Genomic DNA, 23,037 nt, shown 5'->3' with positions numbered 1-23,037 from the left:
AATTCTTAAATATAAAACTATAAATTGAGACATTAGCCTTTTAGCATTTTATTAATAAGATATAAAGGATTAAACTTTGGGAAAGGCAATAGAAAGGAAAGAAAAAGGGGAGGCAAAAAATCCAAGTGGGGTTATGGTTGGTTGCCATTTTATGAAGCAAAAAAAGAGAGGAATAGGCTGTAAAAGGTCTGATTTTCAAACAGAAATATGAAGAATAAGAAGAAGAGGCCAAAAAGAAATTAAAAAATAACAATAATGAAGATTAGAAGAAGAAGAAGAAGAAGAAGAAGAAGAAGAAGAAGAAGAAGTTCAATTCCCCAAAATCAAAGCATCAATCAATCAAATCACCATGTTGTTTGGATTTTTTAATATTATTAATTATTAAAATATTATATTAACCAACCTAATTTTAAAAATAATGCAGTTCTTGTTTCTCGGTTGGTATGCCCTAACTCAACAGGGACGGCGTTCATACATGACTTATATGTCGTTGGTGTCCGTCAAGTATCAAAAAGATAAATAAATAAAATAAAAAGGAATGATGACATGGAATAGCAAACAAATTTAAGGGTCTATAATTCTATAATTCTTGCGATATTTGTAGTCTATAAAATTTAGATAGGTATGTCTACAGTGTGTTGAATTATTCCCTTAATTTTTTTAATTTTTTATAATTAATAATTGGTTTAAATTTTGCTTTTTATTTTTTATATTTGTCAGTATTTCAAATCATGTATTTGGTCGAGTCCTTCAACTTTCAAATTTTAGACTTTTAGTCTCTACAAAAATTATTGAAATTATCAATACAAATATATGGCTTGTGACAAGGAGGACAATAACTTTTATATATTTAGAGTCTAAAATAGAATATTGGATAGTTTCGGAGGTAAAACCTAAAATTTTAAAGCTAAATAAAAAAAAAAAGAAATAAGAAATAACGATCAATATAGGGTTTAAATCTAATTAGTTTCTTGAACCAAGTCTTATTTACTTGGGTTATTTTACAAATCTACAAATAGAGGGACCATATACTCGAGAAAAAAAAAATCCTTAAATACAAACTTTAATTTGAATCTATTTCTTGTTTACATGAATTATTTAAACTCTGCAGGCAGATGTGGCATATACTAAAAACATAATGATAAATAAAAAAATTAGAACCTTAAATATAGAAATCTCAAATTGAATCTATTTTTATTTATCAACTCTATAAATAAAGAAAAAAAAAAGAAAGAAGCATCGAAACCCAAAATTGTATATATATGAACTAAAAATCTCGAAGTGAATTAGATTTTTTTTGTTGATTTTTTTTAGAATATAATATTTCAAATCCAAGTGAGGATTCAAACTTTCAATCTAGGAGATTGAACTATATCACGAAAAACACTTTTGTTTTGTTTTTTGTTTTTTTTTGTTTTTAGTTTTAAAAATGTAGAGATGGAACATTAAACCTCCAACTAGTCATCGTTAGACTATGATCGACAATGACTTTTGTTATTTGAACTATAATTAATAAGCTTATTCAATAATTCTTCTAAAAAAAAACTTATTCAATAATTAGTATGGAATCATTAAACATCTTACTATTATGAAAAAATAATGATGATAATACATATGCCAAAACGAGCATAACTCAACGGTAATAGACATATATCTCCAACTAAAAGGTTGTGAGTTCAATCTCCCACTCCTACATGTTGTATTAAAAATAAATAAATAAATATGATGATATGACTATTAAAAAAAATATATTTTAGTCCCTACATATGATTTAAACTTCATTTCGGTACATATAGCTTAACTAACTACATAACATGAAATAAACCTAAGAGTTCAACAAACAAAATCAAATTTGAACATAAAATCATTTAGAACTCGTTTGATAACCATTTTTGACGTTTTTGGTTTTTGGTTTTTCTTGTTTTTTGTTTTTTGTTTTTAGAAAAACCATATATGCTTAATAACCCTTTTTTGTTTTTTGTCTTTAAAAAAACAGAAAATCAAAACATGTTTGGTAACCATTTTTAGTTTTTTTTGTTTTTAAAAAGTTAAAAAATTGAAAATACATATTAGAGTGAGAAAATTTAGAGATGACAATGGTGTGGGTGCGAGTGACGATGCTCCCCCTATTCTCGTGCTCGTGAAAATTTTTAGTCTCTGTCTCCACCTCGTTCTTGGGTCCGAGAGATTTTCTCGAGAAAAATTATCGATTTTATAATTGTTTTTAATTATTTTTAGAATTTAAGTATAAAAAAATTGTAATAAATATATATTAATTATTTAAAAAAATGAAATCGAGGATGGGGACGGGGTCGGGACATGCATTCCTTATTTTTGGAACCCGACCCTGTGGAAGTTTTTGTCATCCCCTAATGTAGAAACATGAAAATACACGTTTAGAGGGATGTAAATAAACTTTTGGAAGATAAATTTTAGAGAGGTAAATAAACAGATTTAGAAAAAAAATAGTGAAAGAAAAGTTAAAGACAAAAAGAGAAAAAATTTAGGGAAAAAAAAGTAAAGTCGAGAGGAAAAGATATGTTAAAGATAAAAAAAGAGAAAAATTATAGTGAAAACAAATTTAGAGATAAAAATAAGATTCAAAATATAATTTTTAGAGAAAATAAATAAATACAGAAATAAATAAAAGTTTTAGTGAAAGAAAATTAAACGAGAAAATAAAATATAATTTTCAAAGGAAAAAATAGAATACGTAGAGAAAGAAAAATTATAAAAGACAAAATTTTAGATAGAAAAAATTTAAGAAAAATATTAAATTTTTAGAAAAAGAAATGAAACTGGTCTATTAGAAAAAAAAAAAAAAAATACATAAAATTTTAAAAAGAAATATGAAAATTTTAGAGAGAGAAAAATAAAGTTTGTAGAGAGAAATTTAAAAATAAAAAAAAATTAGAATGAAAAATAAAATTTTTAGAGATAAATACAAGAAAGAAAAAAGATAGTTGAGTATTAGAAGAAAAAATCAGATTTCGAAAAACAAAAACCTATTTTTGAAAACTTTTTTATTTTTTTTTGAAATTTACATAGAATTTGAGAGTGATTTTTGAAAAACAAAAAACAGAAAATTGAATTGGTTATTGGTTATCAAACAACTATGTTTAACCAGAAAATTGAATTGATCATCAAACAACTCTGTTTCTAAAAAATCAAAAATAAAAAATAAAAAATAAAAAATAAAATGGTTATGAAACAGCTTTTATATTTTTATTACTATAGTTGACAAAAAAAAAAAAAAATCGATCATATTGGCCAATTTTATAGCTATTGTAAATATAGATCACCCGAAAAATGGTAGGTTTGAGCTCTAACCCATTTCTTTAAATGGTAATATTCTTTAAACAAACTTCAAAGATTAAATGTTGAATTGTTCATTAACAAAAAGAAAGGAAAAGCCCTCTTTTCTTGTAAAAAGAAAAATATAATAAAGTTAAAATCTTTTGGTTGGCAAAGATTTGGAATCTTTTGGTGATATCAGTTTAGAGGTCTCCTACTCCAGGTATAGGGAAGCTATACTCCGACTCCAAAATTTGGTTTGTCGAGTCTAATAAATTGAACGAGATTTTACCATTTACACTTTTTATGAAACTTGTTCATACCTTATCTCATTAATTTGGAAATGAAACCTGCTCTAAAATAATCAAATAAGATTCAAAAATTCAAATTAATGTTTAATTCAACTTGAACATGAACACCTAAACCATATCTTACAAAATAATCCTCGTCACTTATTTAATTTAAGAAATTGCATAAAACACTAAATTGTACTATTGCCCTTCATGGGACATTGGCTCCAAACCTCCATCAGGCTTACATTCAATCTTCACATATAATTAATATAAAAAATTGAACAGCTAACCATTGTTCGGGTGGATATGTACTGGTATCTCTCTATTATCGATTGTACGTTCGAATCTCTACTTCTTATGTAGTAGTGAATATATTTATATATATAATGAATTATTATGGTAAGAACTAAAATTTCATAAACAATCGATAACTTTCTTCCTGCTAAATTGGAGATGGAGTTATTTGGTAACTCAAAATAGGAACAAGCATCCATTGCATTGTATAGAATTCTTTCAATCTAGAAATTTTTTTTTTTTTTGATATCTTGTACCTGTATCAATTATCATTTTAATGCTAACATTAACTTAGCTCAGCAATAATTAGCATATGTCTCTAACCAAAAAGTCGTGAGTTCGAATTCTACACACTACTTATTGTACTAAAAAAAGTATTTGTCATAATATCACATAACTTCATTATTTTAACTAACTGAATAAGATATGCATTCATAAAATTCAACGTGGATTTTCCATCTCCAAAGAAAACGGCCCTCACCCCATATAAAATAAAAAATCTCAATTTTCTTTCCGGAGCTTCGACGCTCACATAAAATTCTTGTTTTGATATGGATAGTGTCACGATATATCAAGATAAGGCCTCATACAATAGGTTTTCTCATACATATATTTTACATATCTAGTTTAAGATTATATTTAATAATTCGAATGCATATCAAAAATAATATTCATTTATAAAAAAATTTGAAAAATAATCTTTAAAGGTAGTAAATAACAATATTGCCAATTGCCACGTTGATTGGCCTACAGAAAATTTTTGCTCACTGTCACTAAATTTTTAACATAATTTATTTTAAATTAAAAAAAAAAAAAACTCCCAAAAGAGTTTCCAATCTTTTAAATTTTGGTTTAACAGAACGAGCCCATAGAAGTAATCTTTTTCTTTTTTTTTTCAGGTATGAAATCTCTAACCTTTTTTTATTAATACAAGGAAGATGAAATTTGAATATTGGTCGAAAATATATGTCTTAATAATTAAATTATGTTCAGATCGTACGAAATCGATCCCATTTTCAATGGTTCCTTTTTATGTTTTTTTTTTTTTGTTTTTATGTTTTTTGTTTTTTTTTCTTGCTCTCACCTTCGCTTTGACTCTATAATTGTCCACAATTCATTTTCTATTATTCTTCTTCATAATAATAACCTGGCATCAAAGGACAGAAACAGAATAAACATCTTCTAAAAAGAGGAAATATTTAAGACTCTGTAGGAATATTATTTTGGTTTTGTGTCGAACCAAAAAGAAAATAATAATAAAAAGAGAGGGAGAGTGTTTTTTTTTTTTAAGTTATAGAGTTAATGTAGATATGTCAATTAATTATTATTATTATTACAGCCCATATTTTTAATACAATAAATATGGAGTATAGACTATAGAAATATGAACCTTCAAGTTAAAAAATTAAAGAAAAAAGAAAGACGTGTCTCTATCGTTGAGCTACGTCCTTATAAACTTGATCAATATTAAAATTTACATTATCCAATGATTATTGAACCATTTAATTATATCATACCACATCAATTCATAAAATCTTAGCGAGAATATCGAATCTAGACGCTCTTCCTCGATGAACTTAGTAGAATCAAAATTCAAAATCTATGGATGAAATTTACATTTTTAAAAAATTCAGAAATAAAAGTTGACATAATAATTGAATTTCAACGACCAAATTTATAATTTGACCTGAAATTTCTTAGACCAACTTAATTATAGATAGTACTTATATGTTGACCGATCAGTCCTAACCACAATTAAAAAGTCCATAATTTTTTTTCTTTTTTTTTTTTTTGGGTCAGAAATATAATAGTAGTATTATGAATTATCCGTTAATTATTGTGTAATAATAAAAAGTGATGTACTTGTGGGTACTGCCATATAAGCAATAAATTGCAATGAAAGAAAAATACTATTTTGCCCAAATAAAGCACACCTTGTGCTAAACCAAGTACCTCTTTTAACACCATTTTCTGAACAACAGAACGTACTGTTTTGTCCAATGTCATTTCTTTTTTTCTTTTCTTCTTCCCGATATAAATTAAATGAATTAAATTAAATAAGTCATATTTTTTTAATTTTTAAAAATAAAAAAATAAATTGATTTGGCCGTCCAAGTAGATGACGTCAGCAGGACCCTTCACACGAGGTTTGCTTACGTGGCGGTGCTCTGACGCTGCCACGTCATGACGTCATGCGGTGTAGAAGATACCTTAACTCCTGCAATATCATTGCCCCAAGATTGGACGCTGGCCGTACGATTTGAAAGCTTCAATTTTTATTTTTACATAAAATTAACAACATTTCTTTAATTAAATTAATGAGAATGACCAAACAACATTCCCCATAAAAGAGCAAAAATAATTTAATAGATTAAATTATGAATTTAGAGACCTGACCTTTAAACTTTTCACTTACCCTCTCGATTTTTTGACCATTAGAGTAAAAAATAATTTAAAGTAACAAAAATGGATAGGCCAACTATGTACCAGACATGACCAGTTGACTTTTTTTATGTCACTTGCATCACGTCAAATCGTCACTTGATAACCTATTTAACAAGTCATCCCAATTAACAATTCATTCATTCATTTGAGTAGAAGTGTTAAATACTGACCAAAAATTCTGGTATCGATTTTGTTTTTAGTTTTTATTTTTTAAAATTATACTTCCCCACAACATCTTAATATGTAAGTATGGATACTCCTATTCGTTACCTGTCATGTCAGCATCATATTGAATAATATTTACTAGAATTCTACATCGTTTTTACCTCAACCAAATTTCAAAAACAAAAACAAGTTTTTAAAAACCTGAACCGTTGTGACATTATTATAGGGGTGGTGGGACTCAGATTGAAGGGGAAAAAAAGGGTATGAAAAGAGAGGATTTGAGGACTGAAAATGGGGGGAAATCCAATAAATGGCAATAGTATTTTATGGTTAAGGGTGGTGTTGTTCTGAGGAAGCAGAGCAGCAGTATCACAACTCTGTCCTAAGTACTAACTGAATTGCTTCAACTTCCTCATAATTAAATTTTGCAACAGTACACATTGGTTGGCCTTGGCTTTGATTATGCTCAAATATTCAAAGCAGCCACCTTTTTTTTTCTCTTTTTTCTTTGGAATTCACTCGCTACTGTAAGTTTTTTGGTTCAGCAAAAGCCATTAACACACAACACAGACACTGCTGCTGGCTGCTTCTGCTGTTGGCTGCTGCTGCTGCTGCTGAGGCCATTCTGACACTCTTAACGCACGCTTCAAAATTACACCAACAGAAAATCATCAATTCCATCCCCCTCCACTACTGCAACAAATTCTCCATCTTTTGAACTCAAAACAGCGCCCCCACTTGATCGCTCTCTCTCTAGATTTGACCTTGGATTTCTCTCCTGCAAACAAAAAAGTCGGGAGATTGCTCTAAACCTGTTCAAGGATGTGATGCAAACATTGATCCGAATATGACGCATGTTTGCGATAAAACTAAAAGCAAAATCATATAGACAAAGGCTCACATGCCACGTTAGTTAGAACTACGAAAGATTTTAGACATAGCTCACATGTCATATTAGTTCAGTGAGGTGGGAGATTAAACCATCAACCTTAGGGGTAGAATAGATGTTTAATCCACTTGCATTATACGTCACATACAGCATAGATATATAAGTAAGTTTTATCCATGGAACTAAAAACAAAACCACGTGGTTATAGGCTCATCACACGCCACCTGGACCTGTTGTCTTAACAAAAAGAAGCAAAGCTGCATGAGAGAGCTGGAAGAAGAAATCTGGAAAAGAATTAATGGAGACTTAATTAGGAAATCTTGTTAAGATGGTGGTGGCAGTAGCTAATTAAACTTAAGCACATCAAGAGGTAGCTATCAGTATCAGTATCAGTGGGGGTTTAACTTGTGAAACAAGGGATGTCAGAAACAGAGTAAAGAGAGAGAGAAGAAGAAGAAGATGAGAGGGGGTTGTGGGGACGACAAATTATGAGTCAAAACAAATAACGAGAGGACAGAAAAGCTAATGGAAAAAAGGGCTGTGGGGTTTTATGGGTAAATGACCTCATTCTTGGCGTAAACACTGCAAAAGATCAATGGGGTTTGTTTGTATGTCTTTGTTTTCCAGCTTAAGCATGGAGTAAAAGAGAGCCAAACGAGGTCCTTGATTTGGCTCAGTGATTCAGTCGGATCCCCATCTCATTTCCATTTACAATGTTTCCTTTTTTCTTTTCTTTTCTGTTTTTTTCTTGGGATGGTGTCTAGGGCAAGGCAACCGTAAGATTCCAAAGGTGTATGCCACACTCCCTTTTGTTTTCTTTTTATCACCTCTGAAAGTGGTTTTCTTTTAGATTTTCAAGAAAGGAATGAACCTGACGACTGCAGTCTGTGACTAAAGAATTCTACTTCTACTTATCAACTGCGAATAAGGTTTTAAGTTGATATAGTCTATTAATATGTGAATTCTAGTTGATTCTCAACTGTTTTCATTTTTCTAAAACCAAGACAGAAGTGCTTCAAGTTTGAGCATATTGAAATGCTTGATGTAATTTCCAAAACAGGTCCTCCAAAGTCTCTGGAGCTAGGTACTTGGTATGAAAAATTCCCAGGTAGAAAGTTTGCTCAACTATAAGAAGTTTTGGTGGAATTATATTTGAACCTATTGAACCGAGTTCAAACATTACATAGGTCCTGGATCATCATATGGGATAGGCATTTTATGCTAATCAATTGCCTTCAATGGGAAATATAATCAATGAAATTCTTTGGTCGCATCATAGAGATTTTGAACTCCATGAGCACCTTGATAGCACGCCCTAGTTACTACCTAAGTGAAAGGAGAATCGCGCTCAAGTCAAGGTAGGTCTCGTCTGCTCTGCGACATTCCCTCAGGTCATATATTCATCACTAGACAAATTCATTGAGCCTCTACTCAACCAATATCTGGACTGACCACTTTTGACACGGAGCTTGTTTTTCTATATTCAAGGACAGTGATTATCGTTGTCAGGATCATGTTCCAAGAGAGTTGTGTTGGGTCGTCCTCAAGCTCACCGGGACTGTGCCTTTGTTTTCAGAAAGCAAGTCTAAAACTTCATGGGCGCTTGTTGCGGCTGCATGCATATAATTGTTGGAGCCAAATTGTGGTTGATGGAATCAACCATCAAAGATAAGGTACCCTACAAAACAAGGAGGTCTAGATTAACATATACTGGTGGAATATCTACTAAAGCAACCCCAACAATGCTCAAGTTACCATTGGAAAATGAATTATGCAAAGTAATGATAAAGACTTGAAGCTTATATGTGTATTAGAATGACTTGGTCCAAGTCCAATTGACTCTCTACACGTGAAAGGTTTAGCAATAGGTCACTGATAAAGTGCTTTCTTAAGTGAACTCTGTGAAGCACTTTCAAGGGCATAGTCCTATAAGTTAAGACTACGGCAAGATTTGCTTTTTGAATCTGAGCAGGTTGAGGAATTGCGCCTAGATGGCCATGTGGGGGAGGTGAGGAGCTTTTCTAGATGATAACAAGCCCTATAATGAAGAGGAATCAAAATTTATTTTCTATATTCTTTTTCATTTACAGATAACAAGAGAAATCTAGTCAAAGGAATGCTTACAACAAAGACCTTATTGGCCCATTTAGTATTCTATTTCTTGTTTCTTGTTTTTTATTTCTCGTTTTTTTTTTCAATCAAGAAAAACATAATTGTTACTTGCTTCTTGCTATTTCTTTTTTGTTAAAAAAATAAGTAACCATTTTTTGTTTCCTGACCTCTAAAAATTTAAATTTTATATGAAAATTGACTTTTTTAATTAAATATTCAAATTTTTTATGTTATGGTTAATATTTGATATTTATTGTGTATTTTATAAGTAAATAATGATAAAATAATGTTTTTATTCATGTTTTGATAAAACTAAAACAAGAACCTTGATTTTGTTATTTTCAAAATTTCTATACAATTGCAGAAATGTTTCTTCAAAATGAGAAACAAGAAATATGAACAGTCACCAAATGCTAAAGTTTCTCAAAATTGAAAACGAGAAATAAGAAACAAAAAATACAAATGTTGTTACCAAACAGAAAAAAATTTGATGTTTTTCAGTACATCAAAGCTTGTAAAAAAATTTCAATATATCTAGAATGCTATCACATTGTCAAGTCAATATATGCCATAGGATTGTTAGCAAACAATTTTTTTTTTTTTTATCTGAAATAAATATTTCATTGATGGTATGAAATATATAAAAGCCCCGAAGGCAATTACAAGAAAGTTCTCCAAGATCTTAAGAGAGTAATTGTTGATTGTTTGCAAACAATACTTAAAACAATTTTATGTTTGTCAAAACAGAAGTACCAAGAAAAACATGGTTAGATAACTATTTATTTAAAAAAACAGCCCAACAAGAAGAAAATCCTAGAAAAAGAGGCTCCAATCCAAAAGAATAACCCCGATAATTTAAGAACACCTTAAAAACCAAACCCCACAAATAAGTATTAAATCTAATAAGATCCCAAACAAACTTCATAGACCTCTCCACCCCTAAAATTTCTATAGTTTCTCTCAAAGTCAAATGCACCACAAATAACCACGAAACAGGTCAGACACAAAAACCTACCAAAGCTATGATTCTAAAACAATCTTGTACGACAACACAGAACATAGAAGCTCTCAACCATGAGAATCTAATGCTCATTTCTCACAAAACTGCATGACACCCTCATATGCCGCTAGAATATTAACTAGAATCTCGTTTTAAGTAGCGGCATGCTTAATTAGTAGATGACTTAAAAAAACTGCAAACCAATACCTTGTAGCCTTCTTTTTCACCGTGGAGGAACAATAGGATGATGCAGGAAGGTGGAATAAATTAAACAGAAATTATATATTCGATGGACAACAATCACAACATTGCCAAAGCTGAAAGCGGAGTATCAATTTCTCGACTCTGAACTTTCTCGTTTCACCATCTGGTCGCGGGGCAGAGAAAGAGAACCATCAAGGTTCAAATAACTGCATTTTGCCACCTGTACCATCAATAGAAAACTTAGTACAGAACACATCCAAAGATAATCGCCACATGCAGAGACCAAAATACAAGAACAGCATAATAAGTAATACGTCCACTGTAACCCTGAAGTTCTCAAAAACCAAGTTTTCTGTTTGGAAGTAAAACTGTACAAAATGTAGAAAGCCAAGTGTTCTAGCAAATTTTCTCATGTTCTTTACCAAATGAGATTAAAATAAAAATTTGACTTCGAGTTAGAACTTATCTTTTCCTTATAAACAAATACTAACACTTGCACTGCAGTCAAAACTCGTCACCACAATGAGCAGGTCAGTCACACAGACAAAATGAAAATGGACAAAGGGAAAAAGAACGGAGGCACAAACCTTTGCCCATACAAGAAGATGTTGTCTTTTCATCAATCTACTTTATTACAGCAGTAAAATTCCTTGAGAAATTTGACGATCAGTTCCTCACAAGACTGCTTGGTCTCCAGCAACTCCAAAGTCAGAATACCTGCCAAGCTCAATCTTGCCCTGCCACCTCCACATTGGATGTCTTCAGAGCTTTTTCATTGATACAATGAGCTTCTTGGAGGTAGATACATCAAGATAGCTGAGAGGATTAATCCAATCATGTAATTGGATGCCTTGCCCTTGTAAAGTGTGAGGTTGAATGACGTCAACAAGAAATTGTTGAGTGCATCAGTATTGTTGAAATTGTTGAGTGCATCAGTATTGTTAAAACTTGAGCATGATGCAAGGGCATTTAACGGAAGAGATGCATACTTTAAGTAAATCAATACAAACCAACCCACTTCTTAAAAGTCAGGGCTGATTCTCTCTTCCTTAGTTGCGCTTCTGTTTGGAACTTGGGAGCCTTGCCCTTGTAAAGTGTTTTATGGTACTTTAAGAACAGAGTTCTGTATTTGTACTTGTCAATGAACATGTTATCTTTCTCCATCATCTCCACAACTTCATTTGCTCTAGCAAAAAACCCACCCCTCACAAATGTATAGAGCACAGAATCAAGGAGTTCTTGATCGAACTTCAAGAATGAAGCTGATGCAATACTTTTCATTTCCCCCCACAATTCTGTTACTTCTACATATTTTCCACCAATGGCAGCATACCCGGTTACCATAGAATGGAAAGTTTGAGCATTCGGACAATGTCCAAGGCTTCTCATTTTCTTCAGAGCCTTCTCAGCATCTTGCATCAGTTTCTTCTTACAGAAGAAATGTATAACGTTGTTCCAGTCATGAAGCCCATAATCCACTCTTTGCCCATCTTTTATTTCTTGTAAGAGTTTTGCCATCAATCCAGCTTCACCGTTCTCTGCACTATTCTCAACCAATCTTTCAAATTCTCGATGTCCAGATCTTGGTATTTTAGCTTCTTTCATCTCCTGAAAAAGCCTGAGTGCCCCTTTGTTGTCATTCTGAAGCACTCTAGAGTTGATCAATGCATCATAACAGCTAGAGTCCAGCTGTATTCCAGCCTTACGAGCATCTCGCAAAAGAGATGCAACCTCACCAGTCTGATTAGTTTTACAATAAGCCTTTAAGAGAGAACTATATACTGAAGAACTAGTTCCAACACCAGCCAGATGCATCTCATCAAGAAGGTCGTGTGCTTGATCTAACCACCCAAGTGAAATGCATGCATTAATGACATGAACTAACACTGAATCATCATTAGATACTGGTGACACTTCCTTCTCTGCCTTGATAAGAAACTGAGCTAAATCTTTGATCTTACCAGCTTCTAGAAAAGCCCTAACTAGTTTCACAAGAATAGTTTCAGTTGGTTGGAGAATACCACGTTCAGTTGTAACCAATTCAACTTGCAATTGCAGCTTCGTAAGCAAGGTGCAAAGAATTTCCTTCACTTCACTACCAAGTCTCAAAAAATTTCGATCCATAACAAAATCTTCATAAGAAATGGACTTCCCATTTGACACCTTATCGTCTAATCCATCATTTTGGCAGATAAAGTTTTTCCCAGAACCTAGTCCAGATGATGGTCTAATGTAATTTTCAGAAGTATCACATACTAAGTTAGCTGTACCAAGTGCATTTTTAGCTATGTTTGCTTTCCTGAGCATATCCAAAACCATGTTAGATGCAGACTCTAGATCTCCAAATTTCAGGTGACATGTAAGTAAGCAACTATAAAACTGTCGAAACTGAACATCACTCAGGTTATAGGCTTCATCTATGTGTCTCTGTAATTTCTTTAATTCTTCTCTCCGCCCATTTCTTTCATGTATATGTACCATTACCATCAATAAGTTGGTATCTACTTTGACACCAATTCTAGGCATCATATCAAGGAGTTCTTCTGCCTTTCTAGTTGTCCCAAACAAGACACACCCGGCCAAAGCAATGTTAAAAGTAGTAGAATTGGGCTTCATAGCAATTAAAGGGGCATTACATTTTTTACGTGGATCCACCCTGCCATCTTGAAACAAGTAGCCTATTTCAAGAATCAATTCAGCAGCAAGGTAAGCCCCAGGACCAGTTTGTGACATGTAGGCCAATATTGCAGACCAGGCAGCAACAGGGAGAAACTGTTCCATTTTTATCAACTTTCTCAGAATAGTTGATGCTGGAACTGGTAGCCCAGATTTTGCAAGACTAAAAGACAAATAGATTAGAGGGTCCTTCTCTAACAAGTTCTGTTTTCCTTCTGCAAATGCCTGTTCTACCAAATCATAGGCCTTCTCAAGCCATTGAATTTCAAGACTTTGTGCAAAACCTGTTAATAGTTTATTAACAACGGATTTTCTAGGAAACCCTTCCATCTGCATATGCTGTTGGTATAACTTCCACGTATCATTCAATCTATGCTCTTCAATGGCAGTTTGTATGTCCATACTTAGTTTTGCAGGATCTCGAGCCTGAACCAAGATTCTTTCGGACATTGTTGATAACAACTTGATGTTGAAGATGCATTTATTCTGAAGTCCTAGCACAATAGGTTCTGCATTTGAGTTCCATGGAGAGGAGACAAATGTTCTAAAAGACTGGTAATTGGAATTAAGTGTGCATTTACAGACCCCAAAGATGTTGTGATTAGCACCATGAAACAAGAGATACAAAGCAGAAGGGAAATATACAGCAGCCCTGCAACTTGACTTCATCACATGAAGCATCTTACTGACATTTGCGACAATTCTTCCCAACTGCAGCATGCAAGACTAAGTTCTTCAGTGCTTGATAGTAAAAGTTTAGTACAAGAATAGACCATTTTGTAATAATTTGAAAATGAGGATGCTATTAGGTACTTTTAATTCTTAGTTGTTAATTTATCATTTATCTTAAAGTTTACAATATCCATTCACGGGTAATAGTATGAAAACTAAGCCACCAAACTGGATCTGGATCACATAGAGCAGATAAGGGGGAAAAAAAAGAAAAAAAAAAAAAAAACCTTCTCAACAGCCTAGAAATCAGGGAAGCACATTTTCAATTGAGAATTGACAAATGGGCCAGTTGATCACTCATTAATATTTATTGAAAGAAATTTTTCATATACACTAGTGATGTCTGTCCTAAAAGGAATTAAGAAGAATTCAAATCGTGAAGGAATTGAGTTCCTTTATTTGGTGTCATTCAAAGTAACAAGATTTCAGATCATATCTGGTTCTAATTCTCTCTTGCACTCAAAAAGTTTTCTAGACCAAAAGAGTGGAATTTTGTGAAATTTTTTGTCAAGATGTAAATGGTACCAAACATGGATTTTTATAAAGATGTGACTGATACCGAACATCACTCTGACCCAAGTAATGAGATCAACATGCTCGAATCATTGCAGGACAGCGTATACTAATGTTATGCTGTAAACAAAAAACATAGATTAACAGATTCAAAACCATTCAAAGGCTTTCTTTATTAGAACTGGCAGGAAGAACGGACAACACTGTTTAAAAAGTATATCAAATTACCACCAATAGATATGGGGTCGGTTTCAAAGATGATTTATAATTATCAGCTAGGAGCTATCCTTCTAGTCTGGAACCCTTTCTTTAGGTGGGCCTTCCATTATAGGGATGGTTTTTTTGTATGCTCTTGTATTTCAACGAAAAGCAGTTTCTCATTAGAAAAAAGAATACCACCAATAAAAATAAAAATTATGATCTTATAAAGAAAACCACTCTCCCTATCAACCTTTTCTCAATGCCAAAGCATCGTTTTAATTGTTCAAATTATTAAAGCTCGTCATGATTTCATTTTCATAAATTTGAAACTCTTACAAGATGTCAGAAAGAACTATGAGAGAAGAAAGGATACTGTAGAAACCCTAGAGAAAAATTAGGCAAATAATTCAAGGGGCTCGATTTCTGAAGCTCTCTTTCTTTTTTCGTAAATGGGTTCAAACCCCAAAATTTTTTTACTATTCAAATGGAGCCAAACCCCATAAACTAGTGCCCGACGCCTTCACGATTCACCATTAACATACCAAAATTCATATCAAAATGAATGTTACATAACTCGAGAGACACGCCAAAAAAGAAAAAATAATCATGAACCCATGTAAGCTATGTGGAAATGAGCTCAAATGCCAAGCAGATGAAGACCGAGAATCAAATTCTTCAGTAGGCTCGACCTTGAAGGAAGAATCAGCTAAATAAATATCATGGTGTTGGGAAGTTCAACAATGGGGAGTACTGATTGAGGGGGCGCCAAAAGCATACTTACAGAAAAATTTGGAAACCGATCGGAATAATGGATTCTCGTATGTAGTTTCTGTAAGTTTTCCACCGTCGAAGCCGCCAAGAGAGCCTCAGTTGCTGCCCACTGCCCTACTGGTATTAACTTCGCCAGAAACACTAATTTTAAAGACGTTAACATATAGAATGCTTTATAATTTGGAAAAGAAAATAATTAGAATATATATCAAAAAAAACTATTTGAAAATTCTCTCCTTCCATATGTCAAGTAGCTCGTTCTATTATTTTTCTAGTGTAATTAATTTTTAATATTTAAAATGTCATTCTTTTTTCCGTCTTAACTTCCACCTTTCAAAATGGAAACAAAGATGGAAACAGAGAAATTAACTGCATTATTGCACTTCTTCATTTTTCTTTATTTATTTGTTCTTATCCTTTCTATAAATATAACTAAAAACAACTTTATTATTATTATTATTTGATAAATTATTTAATATAGAATTACTCTGGCCTCTCAATTTTTTTTAGTATTATTATAATATATATTTAAAAATGTCTCTCATAATGAATTGAAATTTTTTATAAAAATTTTAATAATTAATAAAAAAATCTCCTTTGAAAATGGCCTCTGAATTTTTTTTAGTATTATTATAATATATATTTGTCTCTCATAATGAATTGAAGTTTTTGATAAATAAAAATTTTAATAATTAATTAAAAATCTCATTCCAAAGGAAAAATCGCAGGTAAAAAGAATTAAAAAAAGGCATGGAGAAATGTTTTCTAGAAAATATATGTTAAGCAAAAAAAATGAGTTTTTTTAATAATGTTTTATTTTAAACTTATTCTAAATATATATGAACCTCCCAACTATTTATGTTTGGAAAATTATTGGTCCTATGCCACCCCATAATTTCCGAGTTGCATGGCACCTTGTTGGCGTCATGTTTTTTTTTTTTATAATTATGGCATGTGGCAGGACATATGCCAAAATTATTCAAAATTGCTACTCTAGTATAATTGCAGTACACCTACCTTTAATTAAGAGGTCTTCGGTTGAAATTATTTTCTCTTTTAAACAAATTTGAATGTTACCTATTCTATAGCCCTTGTTTCAATAATATATTATTTTAATAGTAATTATTTTATTTTTTATAATTAGTAGTTGCTTTATTCTAAAAAATAAAACTTCAGTAACATTTATTTAAATTTGTCTAAAAGAAAAATAATTACAATAGAATTTATTTTATTAGTACGAGTAGGTATTACTGTTAGGCTGTGTTAAGCCTATTGTACTATATACTCCATAATAATAAAATAAATACGTCATCCTAAGTTCTCATAAAATTGTTAATTTCTAAAAAGATATAACAAATAAAGACTACAATGTTTAGGATGCAATTACAAGATAGAAATCATCCATATTATAAGATGAAGCCCTACAACAACACCATAAAACAAATTCCAACTCACTAAAATCCAACACACGATACAATTAATAATATACTCAAATTTATTAATCAAACCGAGTATAGCTCAAATGGTTAAGACATCTATCTCTGACCAGAAAGTCATGAGTTCGAACCCCCACCCCACAATATTGTACTAAATTAAGTAGGGAGCAAAATTTAAAAGAGGTTGAGAAATGAGACTTGATTTTTATTTAGTACAATATATACCTTGTCTTGCTTCAAATATTAATTTTTGTCAATAATAGCTGTTTTAACTCTTTATTTTCGAGCTTAAATTATGATCCAAAAATACATCTCCGAGTCTTTGAAATCGTTCGCCCTCCACCGAAATTAGTGAAATTAGTCAATAATCGTTTTCACTTTATATTTTAAAGTGTGATCAGAAAAAATATCTAGTTTTTAATTTTTCAATGAAAAAAACAAGAGATAACAAAGAAAACATATTCGAAAAACAACCATTTTTTTAGAGCAATTGCAATATGACAAAAATATTTGCAATATGAAAAAAATATTTAATAAAATAACAACCACATTTAATTGGTTTTTTCAAATATAACACTTTATTTTTTATTTAAAAAAAATAGAGATTCATTTTAAATGATATACATCTCATTATTGATATACATCTAATTATTATTGATATACATCTAATTATTTAATATATTATCTGACTATTGATATACATCTAATAATTATTGATATAAGTATATCTATATAAGTATATCTTTGCAACTCGATACTACTAGTGACTATTGATATACATCTAATAATTATTGATACAAGTGTATCCTTGCAAGTCGATACTTGATACGAGTATTTTGAAAAAGCAATTTTCCTTACTTTTATTATATCTAAGTTCTTTTTTTAAAAGTAAAATACTTCCTCAGCTGGTTAAAAATTGATTTCAATCAAATGGCTGTCAACATAGAATCACTAGTGATAATTTGCCCAATTTTTTAGGATTAATCCCTTAGGTTGACGATTGACATTCTAATCCCTTTTTTAGTCCATTAGTATATTTTAAGATATTTTGTCAAACTGAACGCCACTTCACTTCGCTTCACCATCTAATAATCAAATAATTAAATTATGTACCAAAGTCTTGGAAAAGCTATTCACCTCCCAACATTCATTTTTTAGGAGTACAACAGACGTTTCCAAAGTCAATATGATTGGAATAGCTAAGCTATTTACTTTTCAAAATTATTTCCAATATTTACTTTTTTAGAAGTAAAAGGCCAAAACAGACGTGGATGGTATCATCTACAAGATCATTCACTTCACTTTCTATTTTACACAAGTAGAGGCGGAGCTAGCTGAACCAACAGAAAGCAAAGGCAGGCAGAATATTAAGAGAGCTCATTTTTATTTATGCAAAGTCTGTACTCTGTACTCTATACTCTGTACAAGGGAGTAGTTAATTTAAACTGTGACATACCTTTTATTTAACACTTCTCTCTTGACTCTTGGGTTGTTGTTCCTCACTCAGGCTGATGCTGACCATGTTGCTGGGTTGGCCCTGGGAAGAAGAACTCCTCCTCTTGCTGTCTGAACATCCTCCCCACCGCTTTTCCCGATGTGCCAAATCCCAACTCTCTCGCTATTCTCTCCATCTTGTTTATTATGTTCTCTTTCCCTGCAATTTTTCACTCTACTTTAGGCTTCCAATGGGTTTAAAAAACTTTGTTGGATGGTTTTATGGCGTAGTTGTTTTTACCTGCAAGAAGATACTTGATGTTGCCATCGGCATTGATTTCAAAGAACACAATCTGGAGACGGTGGTTCGGCGCAGCGATGATTGAAAATGGATGCCCTGCCGGAGCTATGATCACCATATCACGTCTCAGCACCCCTCTTATCCTCTGGTAAGAGGACTCACCCCTGTGACCACCGCCGTGGTGGCGCCCACGGTGGGGACACGCCATTTGAAACTCCCCTTCACCGTCTACCACCACCCCTACCTTTATAGCTTTGGAGTTGTAGTGGGGAGCCATCATTGAACCCTTCGGGAACACACAGCAAAAATAAGTTCAGCTGCTGAATAATTATTTGTGTTGTCACTGAAAGTATTATGATTTTCGTGATTTCAAATACTTAATCTCAAAAGAAATGTTTTGACATTTTTTAAAAACTATGATATGATAATTATAGTTATAATTAATGAATTACTCCCAAAAGTCATATTCTGCCAACTTGCAGGGGGGATATGACTACTTGGTTCTTCTAAATTTTTGGAGGGGAGATATGACATGATTCTTCTAAATTCCTACCAGCTCACTAACGACTAACCCATTATCAGTATCATGTGATGCAAATTTAGAAGAATCAGAAGAAACAGAAACTTTCGTCCCTTCTCTAGAATAATCAGATTTCATAATACTTCAAAGGGGTCTATGAAGACTAATAAGCCGTGAACTTTCAGCAATTTTGTAATTTAACCAATATTTAGAAGACAAAAAATATATCCAGCATTTCAAACCGCATAATTTAATGAGAGGGAACAGGTAATTACTTCTGTGAAGTTGGCAAAGGAGACGGCAATGCCGAGGTCTTGGAGCTGGCTGAACTCGTGAGGATGGGCTATGAAGAAGTGACCGAACTTGTTCGACTGCCATGGACTTTGCTTGAAGAGATTGAATGGGCGTTCGGTTTTGCCTTCTGAGAAGGGCCAGATCCTCGGGATGATCTCTTCTTGTTGGCTAAGTGATTGGATCTGTTCTCTAGAAGCCCTCATTATGGCCCCTCCTTTTTGTTGCTTGAAAAATCTCTCCAACTCGTCTCTTGGAACCTGTTTGGCAGCCAAGAAAGTTTGAGGGAAAATATATGACAGGCGCACTGTTTACACAGTTTGGAAAAAGAATTTTGATGACCTTCAAGGCTGCTTCAAGCAACTCCCAGCTGAATGCTGTGTAGAATGATTCTGGGTTATCTCCACCTGGCCCATGGAAAACCTGCTCAAATTCAAAATATTCACTCACATGAAATAAAAGGTGACCCATAATTTAAGATTTGGTTAAGTTACAAAATTTGTCCCTAGAATTTAAGGATAGTTCCAATTTGGTCTCTATATAACTTCATAATAATTTGGTCCCAGCTTTCAATTACCCATTTAAAAACCTCTCGTTTTCCATTTTTTATTCTCGTTGGTGAAGTTACAAATTTGTCCCTACAATTTCAGGATGGTTCCAATTTGGTCTCTATAACCTCAGATTAATTTGCTCAAAGTTTCCAATTACCCATTCAAAGATCTCACTTTTTCTCACATTCTACTCTCGCTGTCAGTAAAATAAAGAGAAGAATATGACTGTGGAGAACCTTACTACAGTAATATGGACAATTGTACCAAATAGAAAATTTTCAAATTACCACATGGTTTTTTTTTTTTTTTTTACAAAAGAAACTTTTAGGATACGAGTCTAAGTGACCACTGAAGTCTTCAAGTCCTCAAGTAAGTTGTTGAACTCAGAAAAAACAAAAACCAACCAACCAATGGGTGTTCTAACTCTCCTGTAATTTTTTTTTTCAATGGGAAGGGTATAACTGAAAATGTCAAAAGAGAATAACACAAAACTTCACAATACCCAAATATTGTAAAATTATGTCCAAATCACATAGACCAAAATTTTTAACTTAACTTTGAAAGTAATAAAAAGTAAATAAAGTCCAATGCACAGAAAAGCTTTGGCTACCTCAAATTGTCCAGGAATAGAGGTGGCTTGAAGAAGCTTAAAAATCCTCAGTTTCTCACGTTCGTCCTTGTTTGTCAAATAAAACGGAGCTCCCGATGGAACTCTGAACACATCTCCAGGTTTCAGTTCGAAGCTCGCTCTCCTCTCCCTGATAACGGTAATCGTAGCCCGCCCTGCACCAAAATCCCAAAAGAATCATTTTCACAAACACCTTCAGCGCAACAATTCGACGCCCAACCCAAAAAAGCAAAAATCACGTTACATACCTTGAGCAACGAACAGAATAATCTCGGCATCGAAATGGCTGGGAGCCACGAAGGTCGAATGATTGGCTTCGAGAATCGAGATCCGGAAGTTCTCAATCCCGCGGAGAAGTTGGGATTTCTGGGTGAATTTGGGAAGAACCCTAACCGTGCCTTCCTCCGTTTCAACCCTAGTTTCGAAATGTTCGCTCTCGAACACATATGGATTCTCCTCCTCATACTCTGTTTCTTCTCCTTCTGCATCTAAAATCTCGTTGGTTCTGCCTCCTTCGCTCTCCCTCCTCTTCTTCGTTTCGTCGCACCTTCTCTCGCAGTCTCGCTTCTGTCTCTCGGCGATCTCCCGCTGGAGCTTGCACTGGCTCCGGCACTGCTTCAGGTCCTGGTCCTTGCCGGCCAGCGCGGCGGCAGAGAGGACGAAAAGGAGGAGGAGGAGGAGCAGCAGAGAGAGCTTGATTTTGGGAGCCATTTTTGCAGCGGAGAAGTTGAAGAAGATGGGGGCGGGTATGGGGATATGTAGATGAGAAGGGGTGGAGGTGCGGCGCCATGCATGAGGACTGGTGTCCACTGTACGTGTCTGGCAATGGAGGAAACGGAGGAAGAGGAAGCCATTAGAAGCTTCGTCTTTTGTTGCTGTGTGTGGAGGAACAAAAGAATTAGATCATATTTTGAAAATTCAATCGTCACTTAGGCTTTGAGTTATCTCCTTTGTGACGATGATGACGACGACACAAGCTTTTTTTTTTTTCTAATTCTGGATAAGTTATAACTTATAATGAAGATTATTATTTTAATTGGTAAATTGACCAAATAACCCAAAAAAAATATTATGATATGTCTATGGAAGTAGCCAAAGCGAGCGTAGCTCCAATAATTGACATACACTTAATTGATATACACTTTCAGGTTGTGAATTTGTATATCCTCCCCAATATACTTGTACTAAAAAAACAAATGTAAATCGCCGTCGTGGGCAGGAGGGCACATTTGAAGTCATCGAGTCAAGGAGAACTTTATTTTATAAAAAATAACAAATAATACAAACTTCAACTTTGCCTAAGATTTACATCTTCAAAGTCATGAAAACTTGCCCTGAACCTATGGTTCTACTCAAATTTCATACTAGTCGGGTGAGTTTTCTTCGATCTCATCCTAGTTTTTGCCTCTATTTTTGCTCACTATTTTATTTTTCGAGCAAAACACGCCCAAGTTTTCGTGAAAAAAATCAAATATCTCTTTAGTCTTTACAAATCGAAATCAATCTTTTCCCTTTTTCTCGAAACCGACGAAACCTTAACCCCAATAAGCTTTCAACTAAAGATGACTATATAATCGTTGGAAACTATCACTCTATTAGTTGGAAAAATAAAATATCTAGCCTTAGAAGCACGAAAAAAGTATAAAACTATAAAAAAAAAAAAGTGAATAATCTCAATATTTATGAAGTTTCATTTCAAAACTAATTGATAATGAGATTAGCAGTCAATGTATTAAGAAACCCTTGAGAATTGGATCTAAGAACCTTGCTAACGAACAAGACTCATAGAACTCAATCCCAAAAACCCCAAAAATAAGTATGGAGTCAACCCAAGGAAAAGTTTAAGATAGGATTACCTTGATGATCAATATCAAGAATAGAGAAAACTCGTTTCTAAACTCGTGATTCGAATCACTCCACAAGAAGTATGATCAGCACTACTTGAATGATCCTAACATGCAAATTCTAAAGACACAATAAATTGCACAAAAAATGGGAGATAAAGCTCTCAACCAAGCTAATGAGAAAACTCACTTTTCATTAAACTTCAAATTGTGTTTACAACAAGACATCTCAAGACTATATATAGTCATCCTAGCAAGTCATATGAAATGTCTTAAGAAAATGGAAAGACTCATAACTTATAAGAAATGAAAAGACATGTAAATGTAAAGACATAACCTACAAGAAATGAAAAGGCTTGCAAATGAGAAAAGTCATAACTTAGATGAATGAAAAGGTTAAGAACATGGAAAGCAAACCAAAATAAATGCAATCCCGTCCATAA

At 32.9% G+C, this 23,037-nt stretch overlaps 2 protein-coding genes across 6 annotated transcripts; both read right to left on the bottom strand.

Annotated features, from left to right (window-relative positions):
- Positions 1-6,768: 6,768 nt before the first annotated feature.
- Positions 6,769-15,847, bottom strand: LOC111018438 (Pentatricopeptide repeat (PPR) superfamily protein). Of its 5 annotated transcripts, none has more exons than XM_022294519.2 (5): positions 15,600-15,844; positions 11,284-14,083; positions 10,700-10,916; positions 8,707-9,058; positions 6,769-7,269 (listed from the first exon to the last, which is right to left on the bottom strand). In XM_022294519.2, the coding sequence occupies exons 1-2, from the start codon at positions 15,750-15,752 to the stop codon at positions 11,696-11,698; spliced, it is 2,541 nt and encodes an 846-aa protein (XP_022150211.1). In that variant the 5' UTR covers positions 15,753-15,844; the 3' UTR covers positions 6,769-7,269; positions 8,707-9,058; positions 10,700-10,916; positions 11,284-11,695. The 5 variants fall into 5 exon arrangements, with proteins under 5 accessions (XP_022150211.1, XP_087973812.1, XP_087973813.1 ...); XM_088117687.1 differs by lacking the exon at positions 6,769-7,269 and having other exon boundaries at positions 8,507-9,058; positions 11,284-13,858; positions 13,958-14,083; positions 15,600-15,847; XM_088117686.1 differs by lacking the exon at positions 8,707-9,058.
- Positions 15,848-18,387: 2,540 nt separating this feature from the next.
- LOC111018489 (vicilin Jug r 6.0101) lies at positions 18,388-21,565 on the bottom strand. The gene is made up of 6 exons (XM_022294596.2): positions 20,999-21,565; positions 20,733-20,905; positions 19,914-19,994; positions 19,556-19,831; positions 18,761-19,046; positions 18,388-18,679 (listed from the first exon to the last, which is right to left on the bottom strand). Exons 1-6 carry the CDS (start codon positions 21,459-21,461, stop codon positions 18,525-18,527), a joined length of 1,434 nt encoding a protein of 477 aa, XP_022150288.2. The 5' UTR covers positions 21,462-21,565; the 3' UTR covers positions 18,388-18,524.
- Between the last annotated feature and the right edge of the window lie 1,472 nt (positions 21,566-23,037).

Source organism: Momordica charantia (genome assembly GCF_013281855.1).
Source record: "Momordica charantia cultivar OHB3-1 chromosome 9 unlocalized genomic scaffold, Mcharantia_2.0 BLBB01000009.1, whole genome shotgun sequence".
NCBI classification, from domain to species: Eukaryota; Viridiplantae; Streptophyta; class Magnoliopsida; order Cucurbitales; family Cucurbitaceae; genus Momordica; species Momordica charantia.
This window is presented reverse-complemented; position numbering and strand designations above follow the sequence as displayed.